Source organism: Phasianus colchicus, chromosome 17 (genome assembly GCF_987193195.1).
Source record: "Phasianus colchicus chromosome 17, bPhaCol1.hap1.1, whole genome shotgun sequence".
NCBI lineage: Eukaryota > Metazoa > Chordata > Aves > Galliformes > Phasianidae > Phasianus > Phasianus colchicus.
In genome coordinates this window covers 12,303,710-12,325,188 of record NC_143452.1, presented here as the reverse complement: position 1 = coordinate 12,325,188, position 21,479 = coordinate 12,303,710, and the positions used below count along the sequence as shown (strand labels likewise).

The following is a 21,479-nucleotide window of genomic DNA, read 5'->3' as shown; positions in this document are numbered from 1 at the left end:
GCCACAGTTGTGGATTTGTACCTTTTGGGCTTTAACACTGCTTGGGGTGCTGACTTGATAACCAGTGATTGACAGCGGGTCTGGGGATGGCCTCTCCCAAAGGGATGCTGCTGGAATTCTGCTGGTTTGCCACTCATTGATGCTTCCCACTTAAAAGAGGGTAGTGGTCTGGGACAAGTGTTTCTCCTGCATGCTGTCTTTCTGCTAGAAGTACCCCATGAATTCCAATAAAACTGGGTAAGCTCAGGGTAAACTACAGCTCAGGGAGGTGGGAGGTTGTGTGACTGAAAAAAATCCTCCAGTGCTGCCACAGAACCACTCTGCTCTCTGCCCAGCACAGTGCAGGGCAGGATGCTGTCTGAATGCACCAGGCTCAGGGCAGTGAGGAGGAGTCATCCCCATAGAATTCACCCTCATGTGGGGTAATGCTTTTCTCAAAGCCACTTTTATACATCAACAAAAATTAGAATGGAGTGCTTTAAATACTGAGACAGCCTTGAAAGGCGTGAAAACGTTGACTTAGGAATCCTGAACTGGTACGATTGTGGCAGCCTTTCTTCTATCAAAGGCTGTGCAGCCTCTTGTGGTACGAAGTATTCTTGTGTTTGTTACACTTCTAAACAAAGAAATACGGGAACAGGCAGCAGAAAAGGAGGGTGACACTTCTGGCTGTGGTTAATTGCTGCAAGCTGGTGACAGTTGAAGGAAAATTCCGCTTGCAGACAGACTTTCTCTGAGTTCTTGGTGCTGGTCAGCTTTTCCTGCTTTGTTTTGTTTTCTTTTCCATCTTATCTGCTGTCGCAGAAGCCGTATTTCATGAGAACTGCCTACACACAGTGCTGGGCGCTGTAAGGGCAGGGCTGTCAGAGCTGCAGGTCCCACACAGTGACTGCGCAGCGCCGGGGCTCCTCTGCGCCGCTCTGAGAGCTGCTGCTGGGTGACAGCGCGGGGGTGAGCATGAGAAGCAGCCGAACTGCTAAGGTACGTTGCTCTGGGTTGTTTGAGCAAGGCATGGAAGTGAAAAGATAGGTTCTAGTGCAGGGTTTTGATGTTTGGTCTCAGCGTGAGGCTTGGTGATGTTGGAGGTGTTTGATGCTCTCATCCTGGGCAGAGCGCGTTGGGATGTGTTGTGCTGGGTGTCTGTGCTTCTACTGTGTGACAAAGCCATTAATGGGAAAAAGGTTATTATGAGAGCTCCAAACAAAGCAAGATGCCCAGAAATGACTGCTTGTGAATAAACACACGTGTGGAACAATAGATACACAACCTCGAGGTTCCCCTGCTTTGCTGCTCTGTGATAAGTTGTGTGCACTGTATGTTGTCACAGTCGTATGGGGAGCTCCAGACATCCTATTGCAGCTAATTTCCCTATGCTACAACAAACCAGAAAAAGATTTAAAGTGCTCTCTTTGGTTTCGGTTTTTCAAAAGAAACAATCTATAATGTTTTCCACGTGTCTCTGTGTATTCACGTTGTCCTAATATGTTTGTAATGGACGTGGATAAAAGAGTTTGCTGCTGTAAGGTCACAGTACTGAAGTCTTAATTCCTTATTTGGTGCTTGGATTGTCTGACTGTCTGCAAGTCTAACGAGCGGTGTCACAGAAGGATCTTTCAATCCCTGATGATGGTCCCAGTGTTGACTCTATTATAAACTGCTGCCTGGTACAGAGAATAGCAAGGGAAAGAAGCTGGCGAGCAGCTCAGCGAGCCGTGGGCTGCACTCAGCATTTCCACTCAGACATGCAGTGGTGGCAGAACAATTTCTGATGTGAAGTCACCAGGGACTGTTGCATGACATCTATTCCAAGAGCTCTATTTCTGGGTGAGCTATTTCGAGGCTTCCTACATGGCCTGTTGAAATCAATGTGATGGCAGCACAATGATTTCCAGTGCTGTTCAAAGTCCTTGGTCACAACCACAGCAAACCCAGCCAAATCCAGGGGAAATGACAACTAGAAAAAGTTAGATTTCTTTCTGCTATATCATTTATAAACTGTTTGTAAGGGAGCATTAGGCAGTACTGTTCATTATAATATCTGAATGCCATACTGAGTGTGGAAGTGGTGTTTTTCCCACTCTCTGGACTTGCTGAAGCACCAGCAGTGGTGTTCCTCTGCCCAGCAGTGCTCCATGCTTGCTCTGTGCCTTGAGTCTTCCACCTTCATGTGGAAAACCATTCCTGAAGATGGAAGGTAGGATCACACCCAGAGAAATGTGGGATTTCTTTCTTGTTGCACCTGCAGCATTGCCCGCACAGGAAATATTGCACATCTTGGTGCAACTTACAATGCAGTTAGCATGGCAGGCTGTGCTTGGGAAATAGCTCTCTTATTGCTCAGCAACATTTTCTGTGCTTTTGCCAAAAGAAAACCAGGGGCATTTCTTAAGCAGGCGTGAAGTTAATCTAAAATCTGCCTCTCCATCTGAAATGCTCAGCTTGTCTCTTCATGTGTCATCCACAACCGACTGCATGGAGATTGGGTTCTGGGAGCTCTGCCACTCTGAAATACAAACACCTGCAGCCACACATCCCCATTTCAAACCTGGGAGCACCACCAGGCTCTGCCCACTGCCAACTGGGCTCACCCATGGCCCCACTCCTTGGGGTGCCCTGCTGACACCACGGGGACCTGCCTGGATCGGCTCTAAACAATGTTCAGTTCTGTTTAATACAGTTTTGTGGCCGCAAGTTGCAGCACTGCTCTGTGTATTTTTGGGAGCTCCTTCCAAAACCCCAGAGCAGTAGATGGGCAGCTGCTCTTTATCACCTGCACCAAGTATTCAGAGGATGTACAGATGAGTTACTTTGTGCCAGGATTCCCTCTCACTGGGATAACTGCAACGACTGCTGCTCTGTTCCAAGCCCCATCCAAAGGTGTAGATTTTGTTGATATGGCATTTTCAATTCAACTTTTTCTATTTGAGATGTATGGCTTTTCTAGTGAAGTGATTGTGGCTGCGGGAGTGCCTAATTTTATCTTGAAGCTGCTGTGGAAAGAGGAAGGAGAACACTGCAGCCAAAGAAAAACAAAAGCATAAAAACCCATATGATGTGAATGCACCCGTAGCAGTGAAACCTGTGTGTTTGCTTGGGCACAACTTGCTGAGTGAATAGCAGTGATGGATGATTCTAAATAACACTCCTGTTTGATAGCATTGAACAGCTTTTAATAATTAAAGAAGCATGCCCTTTCACCCGCAGTTAATGGTTAGCTTTAATGGTTAGTTTTGCTCCTCGGCTTTTCTGCTTCTAAAGAATGTGATTATTTTGCAGCCATTTCCCCAGTTACAGAGGAGATCTGCTCAGATTTTGAGAAACACAAACATGAAAATTGCAAAGTAGGTGGAGACATTTGGAAGTACAAAAGAACAGGAGGAAAAGATGATGCTACAAAAACACCATGAAATCAAACAAATCCATTTCTGGTTCATCCCCACTGCCCCCATTGGCCAGCCAAGATTCAGCTGTAAGACAGAAAGGCATTTCCCAGGGGATGAGGGACATCTGCGTGCCCTGTGCCAGGCCCCATTACAGCAGCAGCTGCAGGCCAATAGCACATGCAGATAATTGTGCTATGTAATTAGCTCCCTCCACTCCCAGCAGTGCTGTGCTTGGGGCTCCCGGTGGTGCAGAAGGAGCAGAGCTGCTCCCGGGCTCAGTGGTCTCAGCCCTGCTTAGGGGATGGAGTAGTGGAGGTGCCAAAATGAAGGTCAACGTAAGTACTGGGTTATCGTATTTCTGGGGTATTTAATTTAACTGTGTGGTTTATCATATTGGCAGTGGAAGTGCATTTATCTGAGACCTGCATCTGGCAGAGCTGCTTCTCAGTGTGTGCTGCTGCTCTTGTTTCCAGGTTACTGTCAAAGTCTGCGGTTTGAACTCTTGAAACACAACGTGAGTTGCCTGGTGCAGTGGTTGGCAATCCTGCTTGGGGTGGGGGTTGGAACCAAATGACCTTTGAGGTCCCTTCCAACCCAATCATTCTATGATTCCATGAGTTCAGCTGAAGAAATGCCTCATTGAGAAGAGCAGCAGTAAGGCTGATAAGAGTGAGGTTCTGTACCGCGAATATCGGGCAGTAATGTGCCTTGCTGAAAGGTTACATGAGCAGAGGCTAGAGGGCTGTAGGGGGATGCCCTTTGCCCTCCTTGTTCCCTTGGAAATAATTAGCGTGGAGAACTAAAAGCTGAGTTTTACTTCAACAGAAAGAGGATGCTGCAATTCTTATGGTGATTAGACAAGGTTCAGGTAACGGAAATGCTTTAACAGCTTGAGTCACTCTGCTGAAGCACTGTCAGCAGGGCTGTGCTCTCTAGGGTAGGGACTGACCACGTCTTACGCTGCTTCTGCAAAGAGAGCTGAAGCTCCAAAGCAGAAAGGAGCAGAGATGCTGTTTGCTTTTAAGAAATACTGCTCTGCTTTGAAATAGTGGTGAAATATTTGGATGAATGAAACCCGGTGTGTAGCTGCATGCCAGTGTTTTGTCCCAATGCATGAGTGGACACAGGATAGGAGCTTGTTTTGTGCTAAGCAAGGGCTGTCTGGCTGCGCACAGCAGTGAATCTCTGCATCCGACAGCACAGCTGAGCTCCTGCAGCTGCGGCTCCAGGCAGGAGCTGCAGTCACTGAGTGCCCCTTGTTAAATAGCACACAGTGCAGCACGTGGTGGGTGTTGGGGCGGGTGGGAGCACATCTCCTTCATTTCCTGGAGAATATTTTAATTTTCAGTTGAAATCTTGTCCAAAATCTTATCTTAACAAGTAATCATAGTAACATTTTCAAGCAGACAACTGCGACGAGGGAGATGGAGGAAGCTGGAGTGCCTGGAAGCTGTGGTGCTGCTGCTCATTCATTATGAATCAGAGAGAGCAGCCTCCCCTGGGCTTCTGCTGTCCTCACAGCATCAATAGAAGCTCTGCTGCAAGGTGTGGGTGATGGACTGTCCACTTGTGCACCCGCGTGGAGAGCAGGCAGCAGTTGCTGCTCGTGGGTATCCGTCCCACTGCGACCAGTGATTGGTGGTTGCTCCAGGCAGCTGCTCCCATAGGGACCTCTGTCCATGCCCATAACAGCTACTTAAAGTCCATGTGTGGAAATAAGCATTGTGGTAAAATACTATTAACATACTAGAAGATTTAGAAAAGGCTGAAAAATATAAATTAATTGGAACGTACAGGCAAATCCTTTGGACAGCAACAGGAACCAAAGGCCAGAAATACATACATTCCTTCTTGAAATGTCAGGAAATGGCAGTTTATTTTTCCTTCATCTTGGCTTGGAAGCACTATGCATGGGAACGGAATCCTGTCTGTGCACAGATGAGGGGGGGATGCGTGCTGGCTTAGATGTAGCCAGGCTTTGGTCAACAGCTTACATGGAGAAAAGAAGGCTTGGGGAGAATGAGCAGCACTGCCCTGTATTCCCATCACTGCAGTGAGGTTGTGGGGCTTTTGGTGTGTTGTGGGTTTTTTTGTGTTGGGAGCAGTGCTGGGTAACCAACTATAAAGATGGAAATTACAGAGAGTGACTGCCTTGTATTTGACCAATTGGTCTAAAATTCAGTAGAAGTGAGTACACAGGAAATTCGTTCACACCTAACTTAATTGAAGCTGTGCTTCCAAAGGCCTTACGGTATAAAGCTGCTTGGTATGGTTGATTGTGTGTGACCAACTAACACTGCAGTGACGAGGTCACAGACTCCCGTATGAGGGAGAGCAGCACCTTAGAAATAGGTTGCTGAGGATGCAGCCTCTCCCCTCCATGTCTGCGCTCCGTCATTGCCTCACTAAGTGAGCAGAAGGAGGGGGGGCACAGCAGCATCCTCCAAAGTGCTTTCCCACGGGGTGATGAACCGCCCTTTAAGATGTGCTTCACCTCAGGATAGTTTTATAGGGCTGCTGATAGGGAAAAAGCAACAAATGCCTAAGAAAAACACTTTGATCTCATCTGCGTTGCTTTAGTGCTCGTTACATGTTGGTCGCTGTGAGGACACATTAATGAGATGACACAAAATAACAAAGAGCAATGCACAGCATTCTGCAGATGATGGTGTCAGACTGCTTCCGCTCCTCTGGTGATAAAGGGAACATTCAGATCCCCGTGGCCCCAAAGCGCAGCTTCCTCCCAGTAAAGCATCCCATAAAGTCTCTGCGACCCTGGGAATGCAAAGCTTGTTTAAGGTTAATGGAAGGTCAGGGATGCTTCTGCTTACGGGGTGGGAAGGGGCTGCCATAGTGATTCTTTATGTAAGTCCTGGGCAGCTGAAAGCAGAGCTAGGGCCTGATGTGTGGCACACAACAGGTGAGCTGAGCTGCACTGCGGGCGACCTGTGCCACAGAGGAGAAAAGCAGCTAGCCCACTGAAAGCTCTTTGCTGCCAGAACTACAGACCTGCCAGTACCAAAACTCGCTGGTTCAGTGCCTTCTTGTATTTCCCATAAAATAAATTCATTGGTACCTGTGATGTTAGGCATTGCTGTGAGTTTGTTACATTTTCTCTTACTGGTATTAGGCTGATCTTTAACAACAATTTCATTATCCTGAGCTTGTGCACATTGAAGCCATAGCTGGTGCTCCTGAAAACCAACAGAATTTACACTGTTTCTGTGCTGCCCTTGGTGATAGCGATGTATAAAAGAAATGCTGCATGGGTCTATCTTACAACAGAGAAGCAAAGAGAACACAGAACAAGATCTGTTTGATCTTTCTTTTTTTTTTTTCTTTTTTTTTTTTAAACACCTTGTGAAAATGTTCCTTCTTCTGTGTTCTTAGAGATTTCAGCAGAAATTCAGAAATAATTTCAGTGGTGTGCCAGCACTTGGGTTGGTTTTGCAGTGAATTGCTGCAAATTTCTGCCTGGTTTTGGGCACTGAAAATGCACTGAAGTGTATCCTCTGAGGACAGAAATTGGTGGTTGTGTGTCTTGTGGTTTGGTTTTATTGTTTTAGTTTCTGTGGTGTGATATAAGGATGCAAAAAGAGGACTGAGTTTGAGAGTTTTGCCTGAGACCTTCCTGTAGTTTGGTGGTTACAAATTAGGAATCAGTTATTTTACCTGTTTCTGCCTTCTGTAAAACTCTTATTGAGATTAGTTTCAGGGAGAAAGGATAAGAAAGCTTCACTGAAATGTTTTCCTGAGTTTCTCTGCCCTCCTTCAAACATGCTGAAAAATGTCACAAAGGGACAACGGGGCCTTAAATTCAATCTTTCCCTGCCAGTAAGATTGCTACAGCAGCAAAGGTGGGGTCAGCTGGAATAAATCCTCTCACCAATACCTGCTGAGGTCACGTTTGGGTGATGCTGAGCACCACTGTACTCATTCCATAACTGAGGCAGTGGTCCAGATGTGCTGTGATGTGTGCAGGTCAAATTCTGACCTGGTGAAAATCAGCACATTTATTCAATAACAAGTGCAACTTGCAATTAAACTTCTGTAATTTTATAATTTTTATATACTAGCTTGGGAAATGCTGACACTTAGATACCCTTTAAAACCATACTGTGAACTAAAGTTTCCTTCTCCTCCTTTTGCTGGAGCTAGGAAGAAAGTTTTGTTGTTCAGTGTAGCAAAGTGGGGCTCCATTCAGCTCAGAGTGGGGCTCAGGTCAGCTCTCCTGCATGAGCTCAGATAAGACTCTGTACCTCAGCTGCCTGTTTGCATGATGAGGATGGTTCCTCTGTTCTTGTGCCCCTCCTTTTGGAGTCTTATGAAGAGGGTCTGTCTTTCAGTGTGTAGAGTGCTCAGCAAAAAGGAAGCAAATGCCAGGAGAGCTCTAGAAATAGGCTGACTAATAGCAGGACTAATAGCAGGAAAAGTGGGGAGGGGTGTTGGGGTTTTGGTTTGGTTGTCCATTCGAGATTTTGGGGGGTTGGTTGGCTTTTCTTTTGTTTTTCCTCTTAGTTGTAACAATGTGTGAAGTGCAGGTGCAGCCTGTGCTGCTCTCTGATGAGATTCCTGGCGGGCTGACTTCAGCACAGGTGGATCAGAGAGAGCATTTGGCACTGCCCAAAGAGAAAGCGGGCTGCCGTGTCCAAGGCAAGAAGGCTGCTTTAATCAGAGCATGCCATAAGGTAAATGGGACTGTTGTTGTCTGTCTCTGACAGCTGCTGATGGACAAGTCCATGCATCATAACAAGGCCATTGTTCACGGCCATTCTCCTGAAGGGGGGTGTGCTGCTAACAGCAGGCTACTTCCATCAGCTGAGCTGACAAATGGGTTTGCTGCTGCTTCAAACCAGCTGTCATTTTACAGCAAATGCTCTGCACAAAAATACAAGGCATCATGTTTCCTATTTGGGTGCTATCTCTTTGGACGTTACTTGCACTTTCTGCTAAGAAACTAATGTTGGAACATCCAGTGGGAAGCAGTCAGCCACATTTTAAGCTGAAAGCAAATGGTGTATGTGAAAGCACTGCAGCTACAGTTCTTTTCATCCTTTGCAGAAATGCTTCATATGAATGAAGCTACCTGCTGCAGCTGCTTTTCATTCTTTTGTCCCATACGGAGTAAGCAAATATCCAAAATCAATATGCAAAAAATAAAGTCTTATCACTCAAGATTGCCAGGCTATATATAAGCTCAGCTGAGGCAGGTAGAGCAGCCCTGTGGTGTTGAAGCTTGGAAAGTATGAATATTTGCTTTCCTACGGGTTTCCTGTGACCTGTCAACTCTGTTCTTCATTGGCTTTCTGTGTGTATGTGTGTGTTTATATATATATATATATATTTATTTATTTTTTTTTTTTCCTTTTTTAAGAGAGGTGAGGTGATAAGAGCACTGTTAGAGATGCTGAGAGATACCGAATGCTTAAGTGCACCTTGATGTCTGTGTCATGGAGAGGAACAAGGGCACTGTTCCAGTTGCTCTCACCTGAAGCTGAGTTCCTGGGTGCGCTGCCCAGCCAGCAGAAAGAGCAATGCATGTGGTGTCACTGCACAAGGCTGGGAGTTTCTCCCCAAGCTAAATGACGCACGCTGTTGGCCTGGGATCTGTGATGCAATAGGAGACAGCTCTCCAGCCTGACGGAGGGCTGAGGTGGGCACCACTGCTGTCTTCAGTGCTGCTGCCCCAGCACCACCAGGAGACTGAGCTCCTCAGCACTGCTGTTGGGTTTGCCTTCATAAGGCCTGGGGAGAAAAGAAGTGTTTAAGGGGAAAATAAGTAGAGCGTTTATTTCTTTTTCTATTAAGAAACAATTAATTACTAATGTGCAGCTGAAGTCCTCAGATAAATGAGGTGGCAGTCAGAGAGGACAAGGCGAGGTTTATTTTTGGCTGGGTGACACATTTCCTCTGCCTTCTGACAAACAATTCACAGAATGCTCATGGGGAAAACCACCGATTTTTCATTGCGCGATGCTCATGCAGTCCAGGTAATGAATGCCAGCTACGCTGCCAAGAGCCTCAGTGGGAGAAGCAATGCAGAAACATACAGTAGAGTTATTATTTCTGTACAACATAGCAGACAAATGTTAGAGGCAGCTGATGCTCTGAATCCAGTGCTCTGAGACGTGGTCTTTAATTCGAGCCCATTTTGTATCAAATTGAGAAGAGAGCGGAGCTGAGCACCATGGCGGTGCCTTGCTCTGCTGTCGGTGTGATGGTGCTGTGTTCTCTCCCTCAGAACGCGCTGGCGAAGGCTCTGTATGACAACAAGGCAGAGTGCTCGGACGAGCTGGCCTTCCGCCGAGGGGACATCCTGACAGTGCTGGAGCAGCACGTCGTCGGCAGCGAGGGCTGGTGGAGGTGCTCACTGCATGGACGGCAAGGCCTGGCTCCTGCCAACCGCCTGCAGCTCCTGGCGGGCCCACAAGCCCTGCCGCCTCCCGCCATCCCCAGCGATGCTCCAGAGCCACCCATGGCCTTGCAGAACATCTACCAGGTGCCATCTGTGCCCAAAGGCACTGCGTCGTCCTCTACCTATGAGAAGATGGAGGGGTGGGTGACATCGCCGGCTCGGGCTGCCACCCTGCCTGCTCAGGGGGTGTACCAGGTGCCGGCCTTGGCTGCACAGCTGCTCAGTGAGAGGACACGGAGCTCCAAGCAGCAGGTAGGGTGTGAGCAGCACGGGACCAAGCGCTGCCATTGAAGTGGTGGCCGGGGGGCGGGGGGATCCGAACGGCTGCTGGGTGGAAAATTCCAGTGGAATTTGCAGCAAAGTCGACCAAATAAAGAGCGTTTAGGAAATCACAGCACTATGAGAGAGAGGCTGATCTGGGCAATGTACGATGCTCCGTATTCTGTAGTGTTTCACATTTTTTGACAGTTTAAGAAGGCTGTAAAGCATGGCAGGAAGTATAGAATAAACCATTTGCTTGGAGAAATCTAGAAATGATTTGCAAACCCACCCCAAAGTCAAAATAAGATGAGACAGCACCTTCCTGCTGCTCACCAGCATGCATCTATCCAGAGCCTCCTGGTGCACAGCGGGGGTCTTTGCAGACAACCACACAGGAAGAAGACTTATAACAAACAAGTTATCTTCTGCCAAGGCTGTCTTTCAGCTGCTTTCTCAGAGAGCCATTGCCTTGTAGGCTGTCACTATGTTTGCACAAAGCAGCAGCACTTCTTCAGGCGTGTGGGAGGACGTGGGGCTGTTCAGCTGTGAGCGTGGCCTCAGCCAGATCCTCTCCAGGTCTGTTTCTGCTGCTGCTCCTGAGACAGCCAGCAGAGTACATGGGATGGGAGACTTCCTTAGTTCTGTGGGATTACAAACCCCGTTTTGCAGGACTCCATTACAACTGCCAATGTGGTCTTTTGTTTCACCCGAATGCAAGCAACAGGGAGAAACATCTGATTGGGAAATGTATGATTTGATTAAATGTCACAGTGAGTGTCATCAAAACCTTGTGCTTTCTTCAGCACGAGATTAATGAGGAATCTTTTATAATAAAAGATAAACAGAGCAGGTGTGGAGAGAGTTCCAAGTGCAAGCTTTCGTTCAGTCCCAGGAGCTCTTCAGCTCTGGGTAGCTCTTTATTCTGTGTACGAAAATCACATCCAAAATGTTAATTGGCATAGGAAAGAAGTCCAACCCCTAACCATACAGCCCTTTAGTCTGAATTAATGAGCATTTGATCTACAGGACGCAGCTGGCTGGCTTTCCTCCTGCTGTGCTACAGAATGAGGAGCTGGTTCCTCCTATGCAGCAAATAGGTGCTGGAAAACAGACGTGTTTGGTGAATTTCTGGTGACTGCAAACTGTATTTTCAGCACTTCTGCTGCACTCATGTATTGTTTCCATAACAGCAAGCTCAAACTGGGCAGTAGCTGCCAAAGACCCTTGTGCACTTGCTGTGATCTGGTTTCTCCGCATTCCTAACCACAAAGAAGGCAGGGCACTCACAGACTGAAGTGAAATCAGCGCAATTTTCCACACTGTGCCAAGAAATCAGGCCCTGAAAATGTCATCTATTTCTTCATTTGTGTGAGTGGCCCAACATTAGAGCTCATTGGCTTTTCCTGTCTCTGTAATTTCGTGAGTCCATGCCTTGCTTACTCTACCAGAGAAATGGGGAAGGAAGAAAAAAGAGGAAAAAACAGAAGTCCTCGCTGCTTTTACTACTTCAAAGTTCAGCTTTGCCTGAGCTGGCTCTTGCACAACGTCCCAGCTGTTGCCACAACAACTGCACTGTGGTGGTCACGGGCTCCACATAGAGGCAATCAGGACTGCCCTGCATAGATCCTACCAGACAGCTGGCAAAGCTGCCAACACGCTCAGCTGTTCCCCAAGCAGCTGAGTAAAGCCACTGTAAGTCTTTGAGGGAGATGACTGAAAGCAATAAGTCAAAGCCAGCCTGCTTTCACCCTGTATACAAACACTGCCACTTTGCTTGTTGCCCAGGCTAACCGTGTGTTGAATGAACGAAAGTCAGTATTTTCAAGGTTGATGAAAGGCCTTTCCCAACATTCATCTCTTGGTGTCTTAACTGCTGGTGCCACATATCTGATCTCAGCTCTTAAAACAATGTTTTATGCATATAGAATTAGTCTGTAATTGGCCTAAATACTTTAATTCCCATATAGGCTTCTCTGTTTAAGGAGCTGGATAGGACATCAAGGTAATTGCATTTATTTCTTCCAAATGAGTAAATGCTTCATGACTACAGATAACACATCTCAGCCTGTATCCTTTTGCTGCTGTTATTACCAAGAAGCATGGCTTGACCTCATGGCTCTGTGAGAAAGAAGTAGAAAATCCCCTGCTTTCTTTTTTTAACAGTTCTGCTTTGGAGAGGTCAAAAGATTTAGGTGATAACAGAAGCTGAATTTTCTTCAGATCTTTTCCCTCCCTGGTTAATAACACTGATTCTCTTCGATTCGTATGTGCCCATTCTTATCTGAAATAAAGCAGAAATGGTAGCAAGGGAGAAAATACCAAATTTATCACCATCAGTGAAAAGCTGAAGGTTGTGAATCACTGAAGAGTTCCTCCTATAGCAGTGACCTGTTCAACTACCTGAGTTTTCAAAGGTGTCCTGAGCTTGTTGCCCACTGCAGTTTTCTCATTATTGTTTTGTTTTGTTTTCCCTTTTTCTCTAAGCACCTCTTCACTCTCCCGAGGGCGTGCCGGGCTTCAGTGCCAAACATCACCAGTGAGGTGTACGATGTCCCATCCATGCAGAGCCGGGAGTCCTTACTCACACAGGTACGTCTTCCCTCAGTCCCTCACACACCACTGGGCCCCAATCCATCTCCCTGCCATAGAGCCTCAGAATACAGCTTAAGGTTTAGGGTTTAATTCTAGCATTTTCCTGTTTTGTTTTGGGGTTTTTTTGTTGTTGGTTTTTTGTTTTGTTTTGTTTTGTTGTAAAATTTGGCAGAAAATCATGTATTTTTAGGGAAGTTCAAAACAAAGTAGATCTGTTTTGAATTGATTAGAAATTCAAAGAAACTTGCTTTAAATCTGCTTATGTTTCTTACAAACACATTCAGTTTAACTACCACGGTCCCGATCTAGACTGTGGAAACCAGGAGCTATGCAGTATGTGACCTGAACATCTCTGAATACCAAGGGAGTATTCAGAGGGCTCTAATGTGGGTTGAAACCTGATTCTTTTCCCTTTGGCCAGAGTGGTGCCACCCCACCTGCAGCACGAAAGGGCTCAGTGCTGGTCAGATCTCCCAAGTGCTTCCAGGAAGAGCAGCAGCTCTACAATGTCCCATCCAGCTCAGAGAAGGCTGGAGCTGTTATCCAGGATTCAGCAGTGGGCAATGTGAGTAAGACTTTTTGTCGTGAGAGAATAATCGCCCATCAGTGCTCTGATGTTAGGCACGTTGCTGAACCTCTCTCCAAGTACATTTGCAAGCAAGGGTCACAGGGATAGCATCAGCACATCTTCAGTGCAGCACTTTGCGTCTTACTAAAAAGAAAATAGTGCCTGTGAATGTCTGCTTGTTTGCAGTATTCAAGCAGACAGAAGCAAACACTTCCCACTGCATGCAGCCTACTCCTGCCACTCTTTGGGAGTACAGCACACCTGACTTTGGGAGCAGTGCTCAGGGGTGGGGTGGGCTTCCCCACCTTCCAAAGATCATCCTTGGAGAAAGGGCTGATCTGAAACTTCACAACAAAGAAAATGCCTCAATGGAGACTCTTCATTAGTCAAGCACCAAGCATCTCAAGTTTCCTGAACAGTTTAGGGTCCAAGAGCACTTTGACATGGTTTAATCACCTGTGCCCCAAATGTTCTAGCCTTCACATCTGCAGGTTGTGCTTTGTAGAAAGGAAATCAAAATTATGGGCTAGGCTTTTTGTGGCATCATTCTGTTGATATTACTGCATGCATCTGCACACTGAGAATTTAGTTTTGTTTCTTATTTCTTTTTTAAAAACATTGTTTCTAAATCCTATGTGCTCTGATGCAGTTGTATGATGTCCCTCCGAAAAGAGAAACTGATGCTTCAGAGAAGAAATCTCAGAAGAAGTACTGGGGTCACTGTAACACCTTGCCAAATCCTCGGAAGTCAGAATGGATTTATGATATTCCAATATCACCTGAAAAAACAGGATTAAAACAAAACTCTTCTGTCCATTCCACGGAGAACCAGGTGCTATATGATATACCCCCAGCCAGGTACAAGGCACCAACAACAAATGCTGAAGCCAATGTTGTAAATCCAGAATTGTACAATATTCCACCAACACAACGGAAATTAACATTTCCAGATGTCCATCTGTATGACGTTCCATCCTCAAAGGATGTTCTCTCGCAGCAGAATGGTAGCTGTGAGGTACCCCCAAGTCTCCTGGCTCCAAATGCTGAGAATCAGACTTCTGGAGGAAATGTCTATGATATTCCAAAATGTTTGCCCACTGCTACACAGTCCAAGAAGGAGATGGAAAAAAACACCAACCGTTCTGGGAACCAGGCATACCATGTTCCCCAACAGCTCTCGAAAGACACCAAACTAGAACACGACAGATTATCTGTTTCTAGTGTGGACAGCAGAAACAGCAGTCTTTCTACATCCTCAAACTCTTCTTCTGAGTCTTCTTCTGTGTCATCATCAGAAGAGCCTGCCAAAGAAATTAAGCTGGACCTCGAGGTGGCCATAGAGACGCTGACTAGATTGCAGCACAGTGTATCCAGCTCCGTTGCAAGTTTAATGATCTTCGTAAGCAGTAAATGGAGATTACAAGAGCACCTAGAAAAAAACATTGAAGAAATCCATAGGGCCGTTGATCACATAAAAGTCTCACTTGGAGAATTCTTGGCCTTTGCTCAAGCCTTAAAGGTAAATGCATCCTACCTCACTGATAATAATCTTCAGATCAGAATTAAAAAACAGCTAGAAATTCTTACGAACTCATTCCAAATCTTGACAGAAACACGAGAAGCCCTAAACAACTGCAACTGGTCCTTAGAGGTTTTGGTCCTCAAGAAACCCTACAACAACCCAGATGATCTCGATCGCTTTGTTATGGTTGCCCGCACGATTCCAGATGATCTCAAGAGATTTGTATCCATCATCATTGCCAATGGAAAGCTTCTCTTCAGAAAGAATGAGAAGGAGCAAGAAGTGAAGCAACCAAAAGTGAGCCCAGGATATAAAATGCCAAAACAAATCATGGCACCAAGCAAAATAGAAATAAATTCACTTCCAGTAAATGCTTCTGATAAACCCAACCCAAGTCAAGGCAGTAATGAGACAACAAAAGAAAATATCACTGAGGACTGTGAATACGTTCAGCTACAGGTTAGTAAAGTGGGATTCTATTATCTATATTCTTGATCATTTGCAGACATTGTCATTTGCCCTGTTTTATCTTTCTATGATGCCAACTTCAGTTTGCACTGCTATCTATTTTCCAGACCTTATGTGAACTCAAAATTTCTATCACATAGGTTCAATGATCAGTAATTACAAGTAACAAAGAGAACTCATGTTAGAGAGTTTGTCCATGCAGCCAGTCAAAACTAAGAAAGATTTGCAGCTTGCCCTTTTAAATTGAGAGACAGTTTTTGTCTGTAAGTTCGCTTTTCCTCTTAGCCTAGTGGATCTCTCCTTGCCCATACATTTCACTTGTTAACTCTGACATCATGATATACATAATACTGATTTTCTACTTTAGGATATACTGTGGTTCTGTAGATTTTTTTTAATTATTTTTTTTAATAACAGATTAAACTCTTACTCTGAATTTTAAATTTATTTGCTGGAATACTTTTGGAGTTTTGGTAGAATTATTTTTTTTCTTAGAATTACTGTAACGTCTGCTAAGAACTCATTCCCTTAATTGGCTTTGCAAAGGAATGCTGGATGTCCTTAGGATTTAGGAAATATTGTGTTTTGTTGATGTTTATTTCAGGCGTAGCTCTTACAGGATTGCACAAAAATCTAAGTAGAAAAAAACTAGAGTTTACTCCAATAAATACACTGATGTAGTTGGTAATGCAATCTGCGCAGCAAGCATTTCCCTTGAAATAAGTGCAAAGCACATTTATGTTTAAATATTTTATGTAAACCACTTCAATTACGCTTTCATTTTGATTTTTAACAGGCACAGAAAATAATTTCTGGCAAAGAAGTGTCAAAGAAGAGTACAGATTCAAAACCAAAGGTATTTCTGATTTTGAAAAGTATGGTCTACAAGGAGTCTCAGTCCTTCATTTCTGTGCTTGCTAAAATTCAAAATAATTTCTGTGTTTGGATACCCACCTCTACACATGGAGTTGTATTTGTTTTCTCTGTTCGTTTTCCCAGAGCTAGAGGTTTTTTAGCTGGCGCTGTAAAGCTGTGCAAAAGGTTTATTTCCCTAAATGTAGTTAACCACTCTAAAGTCCTATGTTTCTTTATCTCTGTGCTTTTGTGTCTCATTTGGGGAAGGCTGTGACAGGTAATATTTCAAAGCAGTGCACTGCTATCAGGACTGGATCTCATTATTGTATAGTTTTAATTATTCATGCCCCTCGTGAAGTCATTACCATTAAAATCAAATCTAAATGTTTTCTGCTATCCAAAATCTTGGTGCCCAGACTCCATAAAGGAATGATGTTTAACTATAGAATGTTGTCTGCTATCCATTATTAGAATGGTGTTCAGTGAAGTTTTTTCAAGGAAAAGGTGAGTGAAAATACCATTTTGAAGCCCAGTACTTTGTAGAAAGTAAATGATGGCCAAAAAAAAAACAAAACAAAGCAAAAATAAAAGCATGCTGGGCTGAGGCTGGGGCAGCTTGGCATCTGTTAATCAGTAAAACTCCCTCTAAGTGAGGAAACATGGTAAGAATGGAAGAATGTGCTGTAGAGCAAGTAAGAACAAAACCAGCATGCCACAACCTGAATCCATTCTTTTGAACCCTCTTTCTAGGTGTTGCCATCTACAAAAAAGAATGCAGTTCGAAGCCAGCAAGATTCTGCCAAAAAAATTGTTGTTCCAGGGCAATGCAGGCTGTGTTTCGGCGCCCTTCACAAAGCCATTGCTGTGTTTAATAACAGCCTGAGCAGTAACCAGCCACCTGAAGTCTTCATATCCCACAGCAAATTGATCATTATGGTGGGGCAGAAGATAGTGGATTCTCTCTGCCAGGAAACACAACTGAGAGAGGCTCGGAGCGACATTCTCCACAGCAGCAGCCGGTTCTGCAGCCTCCTGAAGAACCTGGCTCTCGCCACCAAAAATGCTGCAATCCAATATCCAAATGCAGATGCAATGAGGGAACTTCAGAATAAAAATGATGAGCTGTATAAATACACACAGCAGTTCAGAGCAATGTTAGAATGAGAGTGACTTCACTTTTTATAACTATCATTAGTATTTTGAACAATGGTCAAAACTTGAATTTCTGTGTTGTTACAGTTCTTTCTTCACTCCCTTGGCAGCCAAAGGGCACGAGCAGCTCAGTGGTGCCAACCCTCCGTCCTCCCAAGCACTCCTGCCAGGCAGTTTCCCTTGGGCACTGCTGCACCTCTAGCAGGTTAAGACCCACACGACAGAAGATGCAGGAGGGATGTGTAGAATTAAACGTGTGCTTCCTTTCCTGCTGTTCACACCTTGTCTAGAAATGTTGTCCTCTTCCTGTTGGGGCAGGATTTTTTTGCTGAGTATTTGAGCAAATGTTATTAAATGTTGTTTTTTATTATTATTATTATTTTTATTTATTTTAATTTCCACACAAGTCAAAATTATATTTTCCTGGGTTTTTTTTTTTTTGTGTTGTTGTTGTTTGTTTGTTTTGTTGTTTTTTCTGAGCACGTAAAGCCTCTCTTTACATTCATCTGCACACCATTCTGTAAGCTGTGATATATTACTGTGTGTACCATCAGCAGCAGTTCCTGGAGCACTCGTCTCAAATCTGTTTTTGATTTTTTTTTCCCCCGAGAGCGTTACCTCTGCAGCTGTTCAATGTTCAAACACAACGAATACATCACAGGACAGACCTCATCTCACTGCTGTTAACCAGAAATGCTCCGGCTGCTGTCTGAGCACGGATAGAAGGCGTGCAGTTCTGCTCCTCCACTCCCACAGCTCTGGGGATCGCAGCTCCATCACTGCCCGAAGCCTCCAGGCAGCTCCTCCGCTGTACCCACCTTCTCTGTAGTGTCTTCCATCGTCTGTCCGCAGACCTGCTGCTTGAAGCAGCAGAGATGTGAGCCCTGTGAGCACCCCTGCGGACCGTTCCTCTTCCTGTGCTGCTTGTATTTATCTTGACTAATTTATTTAAAAGTTTTATCTGAATTTTTAAAGTCTGGCCTTTCTTGGTAGCGTGTACTTGTGTTTTCACCCTGGGGTGACGGGGTGGGGAGGTTTGTATCTGCTGCTGTCGTTCGTGTCTGTGCAAAGGACAGCTCCATCGCTGCCGCGCTGCAGTCATGCTTTGTTATTTAAATGCCGGTACAGAACCGTGGAAGAGCTTGGGTTGGAGGGGGCACGTCTGATGTGGCCGCTAATCTCCCCAAATGTGCGTTCTGCCCGGATTTCTTCACGTAAATAAATAAATCAACGCACAGCGAAACGAAGGAAAGCGGCTTCGGGCACAAAGGGGGGGGCGAGGGCGCCCCCTGCTGGGCGCGGCGCTGCGCTCTGCGGGCGGCCCGCTGTGAGCCCCGCCCTCTGCTGCGGATTGGTGAGCGGCCGCTGTGACGCTTACGGGGTAGACCGGAAGTCTTCTGCCGGAAGTCCTCAACCGGAAGTCATAAACCGGAAGTTTGTGGCCCGTCGGGAAGAGAACACGGAAGCGTAGCGAGATGGGATGCGATGGCGGCACCATCCCCAAGCGGCACGAGCTGGTCAAGGGGCCTCGCAAAGCTGTCAAGGTTGGGGGCTGCCGCGGGAGGGTGGCGGGGATCTCGGCGGGCGGCTGCCGGGCCGGTTTTGTAAGGCTGGGCCCTGAGCTCAGGGACGCGGCCTGTGGGAGGCAGGGCTGGTTCGTCCTGTGGCACCTGGGGATCGGGTCCGGTGCTGGGAGCGGGGCGGGAGCGCCTTTCCTGTATCTGGGGCGATAGTGGGGGCTGTGGTGAAAGCCGCTTTATTCTCTGGGAGGGTTGATAGGCACGCGTATTCTGTTAATAGCACGGGGTTGGAGCGTGTTTCGCTAGGGATGCGGTGTTTGCTGTGACGCATTGTCAACGGTTTACGGGCTGGTTCGGCCCGGTTCCGTGACTAGTGGGGTGGAGGGATTTTGCAAAAACAGGGAACCCCAAAATAATTAAAAGCAGCGGGAACGATCTGAGGAGAAACAAACTAATTTACTAAATATAGTATCGGAATGCAAGATAACACACTATAATAAAATATAATTAAAATTGAAACTAATAAATCAAATATGATGAGAGAGAGAATGTCCAAAAGATGGATAGGCCTCACTACAACACTGAGGTGAGATGCACAGTCCAGTTGAGCAGCAGGGAGACAGGAGGAGAACCGATGACAGAGAGCAGGCAAAGAAGAGTATCAGGTGACCTTGCCAGGAGTTATATCTTAAGACTCTCTGTGACCATAAAATCCCCTGGGGAACATAGTTGTTCTTCTCTTCCAGGCAGGTACCCAGAACTTAAGCATTAACAGTTAAAGTCCCAGTGCCCCACATGATGTTATGATGTGGAATACCAAAAAATCAAAAATCACAAAACCATGACACGCATCTGGGTGCCGTGTGTAGTGGCAACAGGCAGCCGATGCAGCTCGATTTCGTGCTTCCTGCGTTCCATCTGATTGCATTCTGAATGTGGTTTGCTCCCATTCTTTAGAATGTTTTGTAGTGTTGGACACGGCACTGTCACCGGGATTAAAGTTAGGAAAAATATCACAGCAAACATCAGAGCAGTTATACAGATAACTTTTAATAATATAAGCAAATAAAAAGTATTTCCGCTCCATGTCGGACTGTGGCCATACTGCTACATTATACCAACTGAAGTAGCTTCAAATCTCAGCCTTTCTGCGTGGTCAAATATTTCATAAATTTCTGTTTTAAAACTGAGCTTTCAGATATCATACCAATATTCCTAGATTTGCTTTTCTTCTTAGTTTTTCTCCTTACAGGGACTGCAAGTTGGTTCAAGTGGGTCTGAAATGTGGTGCTATGGAGATGCACCATAGATAACATGAAGTGTAAAAAAGAATAAATGAGGGAAGTGTAGAGATGGACATGCCAGAAAGTGAGAAAACTGACTTAGAGTTAGAAAGCTGGCCCCAAGATGCAGAAACATTCTCAATAGCTCAAAATTGATCATGAGTTTTTGCTAATGTTTTATGGAGTAACAGGGAGAGTAGTTTTGGTTAGAATGCCTGGGGATTTGATTAACACTTCAAGTGTTATTTGAATTTATATGTAAATAACTTGCAAACAGAAAAGCTGTTTTAAAAGTATGTTTTTTTTTTTTTTTTCTTCAGGTTGACAAAACTGCTGAACTGGTGGCAAGGTGGTACTACTGCACTCTGAGTCAGGAGAAGTTATGTCGCCCCATAGTAGCCTGTGAGCTAGGCAGGTATGATGTTGTATGTAGTTCTCTGTATTAAAAGGTACTAATTTGTGAATAAAAGAATGTTATGGACATCAGATATGATTACTAAAAATTTTATTTTGTAGGTTGTATAATAAAGATGCTGTCATTGAATTTTTGTTGGACAAGTCAGCTGATAAAACTCCTATGGAAGCTGCATCACATATCAAGAGCATTAAGGTAAGAAGGTTTAACACTAAGAAGTGCCACAAAATTCAAAGTCCTGCAAGACCTCAACTGGCTTCTCATCTCACTACCAACAAAAATTGCTAAAACAATAACCTGCAGAGGAAAAAATCTCTGCGAACCTTGTTATAGCTGAAAAATCATTAGTAAAGCAGCTGAAGGCTTGTTTGTTTTTTATCTTTCAGAATGTAACAGAGCTAAATCTTGCAGATAATCCAGCTTGGAGTGGTGATAAAGAAAGTAAAAAAGGTGACACGTATGATGACATGCAGTCTGCACGCTTTATATGCCCTGTGGTGGGGTTGGAAATGAATGGAAGGCATAGGTCAGTAGTCTGCATTTCTGAATGTAGGTTATAAAAATGGGTATGATATTAAGTGGAATCTGTAGCAAGTAAAAAAAATTTAAATAATGTAAGTCATGTATGTCTCTATGGGGAATAGATGTCCTTCATTCATTTCATCTTTCCTCTTCAAGAATGAAATGTTATCCCTTTCTGGAGTCAAAGTATATTGTATGATAGAAGAGTTAAGAGTAATGTTTACAGACTTCAAGTTTTGAGGGCTAAACCATGGGTGACTGACATGGATAAGGGGAGAAAGGTTGAGTGAGACCCCCTTCCTCCCCCCCGTGTAGTGGAGCAAATTGTATTCAAATGCTTATTAATATCACTTTTTTTTTTTATTTTGCTGAAGAAATGCTTTCCTTTGCATTCTAGCTTGGGCAAATTTGGAATTTCTTCTTCTGCGTGTTTTAACTCTGATAGATGAGAGAGGTTGGGTTCATAAATTAACAGCTGCAAAGTGTTTCTTCCTTAAGTGAATAATTACAGTTATTCAGATGG

At 45.0% G+C, this 21,479-nt stretch overlaps 2 protein-coding genes across 6 annotated transcripts in view; both read left to right on the top strand.

The window, feature by feature from the left end:
- Window positions 1-572: 572 nt before the first annotated feature.
- CASS4 (Cas scaffold protein family member 4) lies at window positions 573-18,764 on the top strand. 4 transcript variants are annotated; one of them, XM_031616377.2, is made up of 7 exons: window positions 573-981; window positions 9,625-10,050; window positions 12,544-12,648; window positions 13,073-13,216; window positions 13,869-15,200; window positions 16,006-16,065; window positions 16,815-18,764. In XM_031616377.2, exons 1-7 carry the CDS (start codon window positions 958-960, stop codon window positions 17,226-17,228), a joined length of 2,505 nt encoding a protein of 834 aa, XP_031472237.2. In that variant the 5' UTR covers window positions 573-957; the 3' UTR covers window positions 17,229-18,764. The 4 variants fall into 4 exon arrangements, with proteins under 4 accessions (XP_031472237.2, XP_031472254.2, XP_031472244.2 ...); XM_031616384.2 differs by lacking the exon at window positions 573-981 and adding an exon at window positions 1,616-3,718; XM_031616394.2 differs by lacking the exon at window positions 16,006-16,065.
- The window catches only part of RTF2 (replication termination factor 2), a 23,294-nt gene continuing 20,420 nt past the window's right edge, over window positions 18,606-21,479 (top strand). For both annotated transcript variants that reach the window (XM_031616427.2, XM_031616421.2), the window contains exons 1-4: window positions 18,606-18,760; window positions 20,340-20,434; window positions 20,536-20,629; window positions 20,821-20,960. In XM_031616427.2, the coding sequence (XP_031472287.2) occupies window positions 18,692-18,760; window positions 20,340-20,434; window positions 20,536-20,629; window positions 20,821-20,960 (398 nt within the window). In that variant the 5' untranslated portion in view covers window positions 18,606-18,691. The remainder of the gene's footprint in view (window positions 18,761-20,339; window positions 20,435-20,535; window positions 20,630-20,820; window positions 20,961-21,479) is intronic.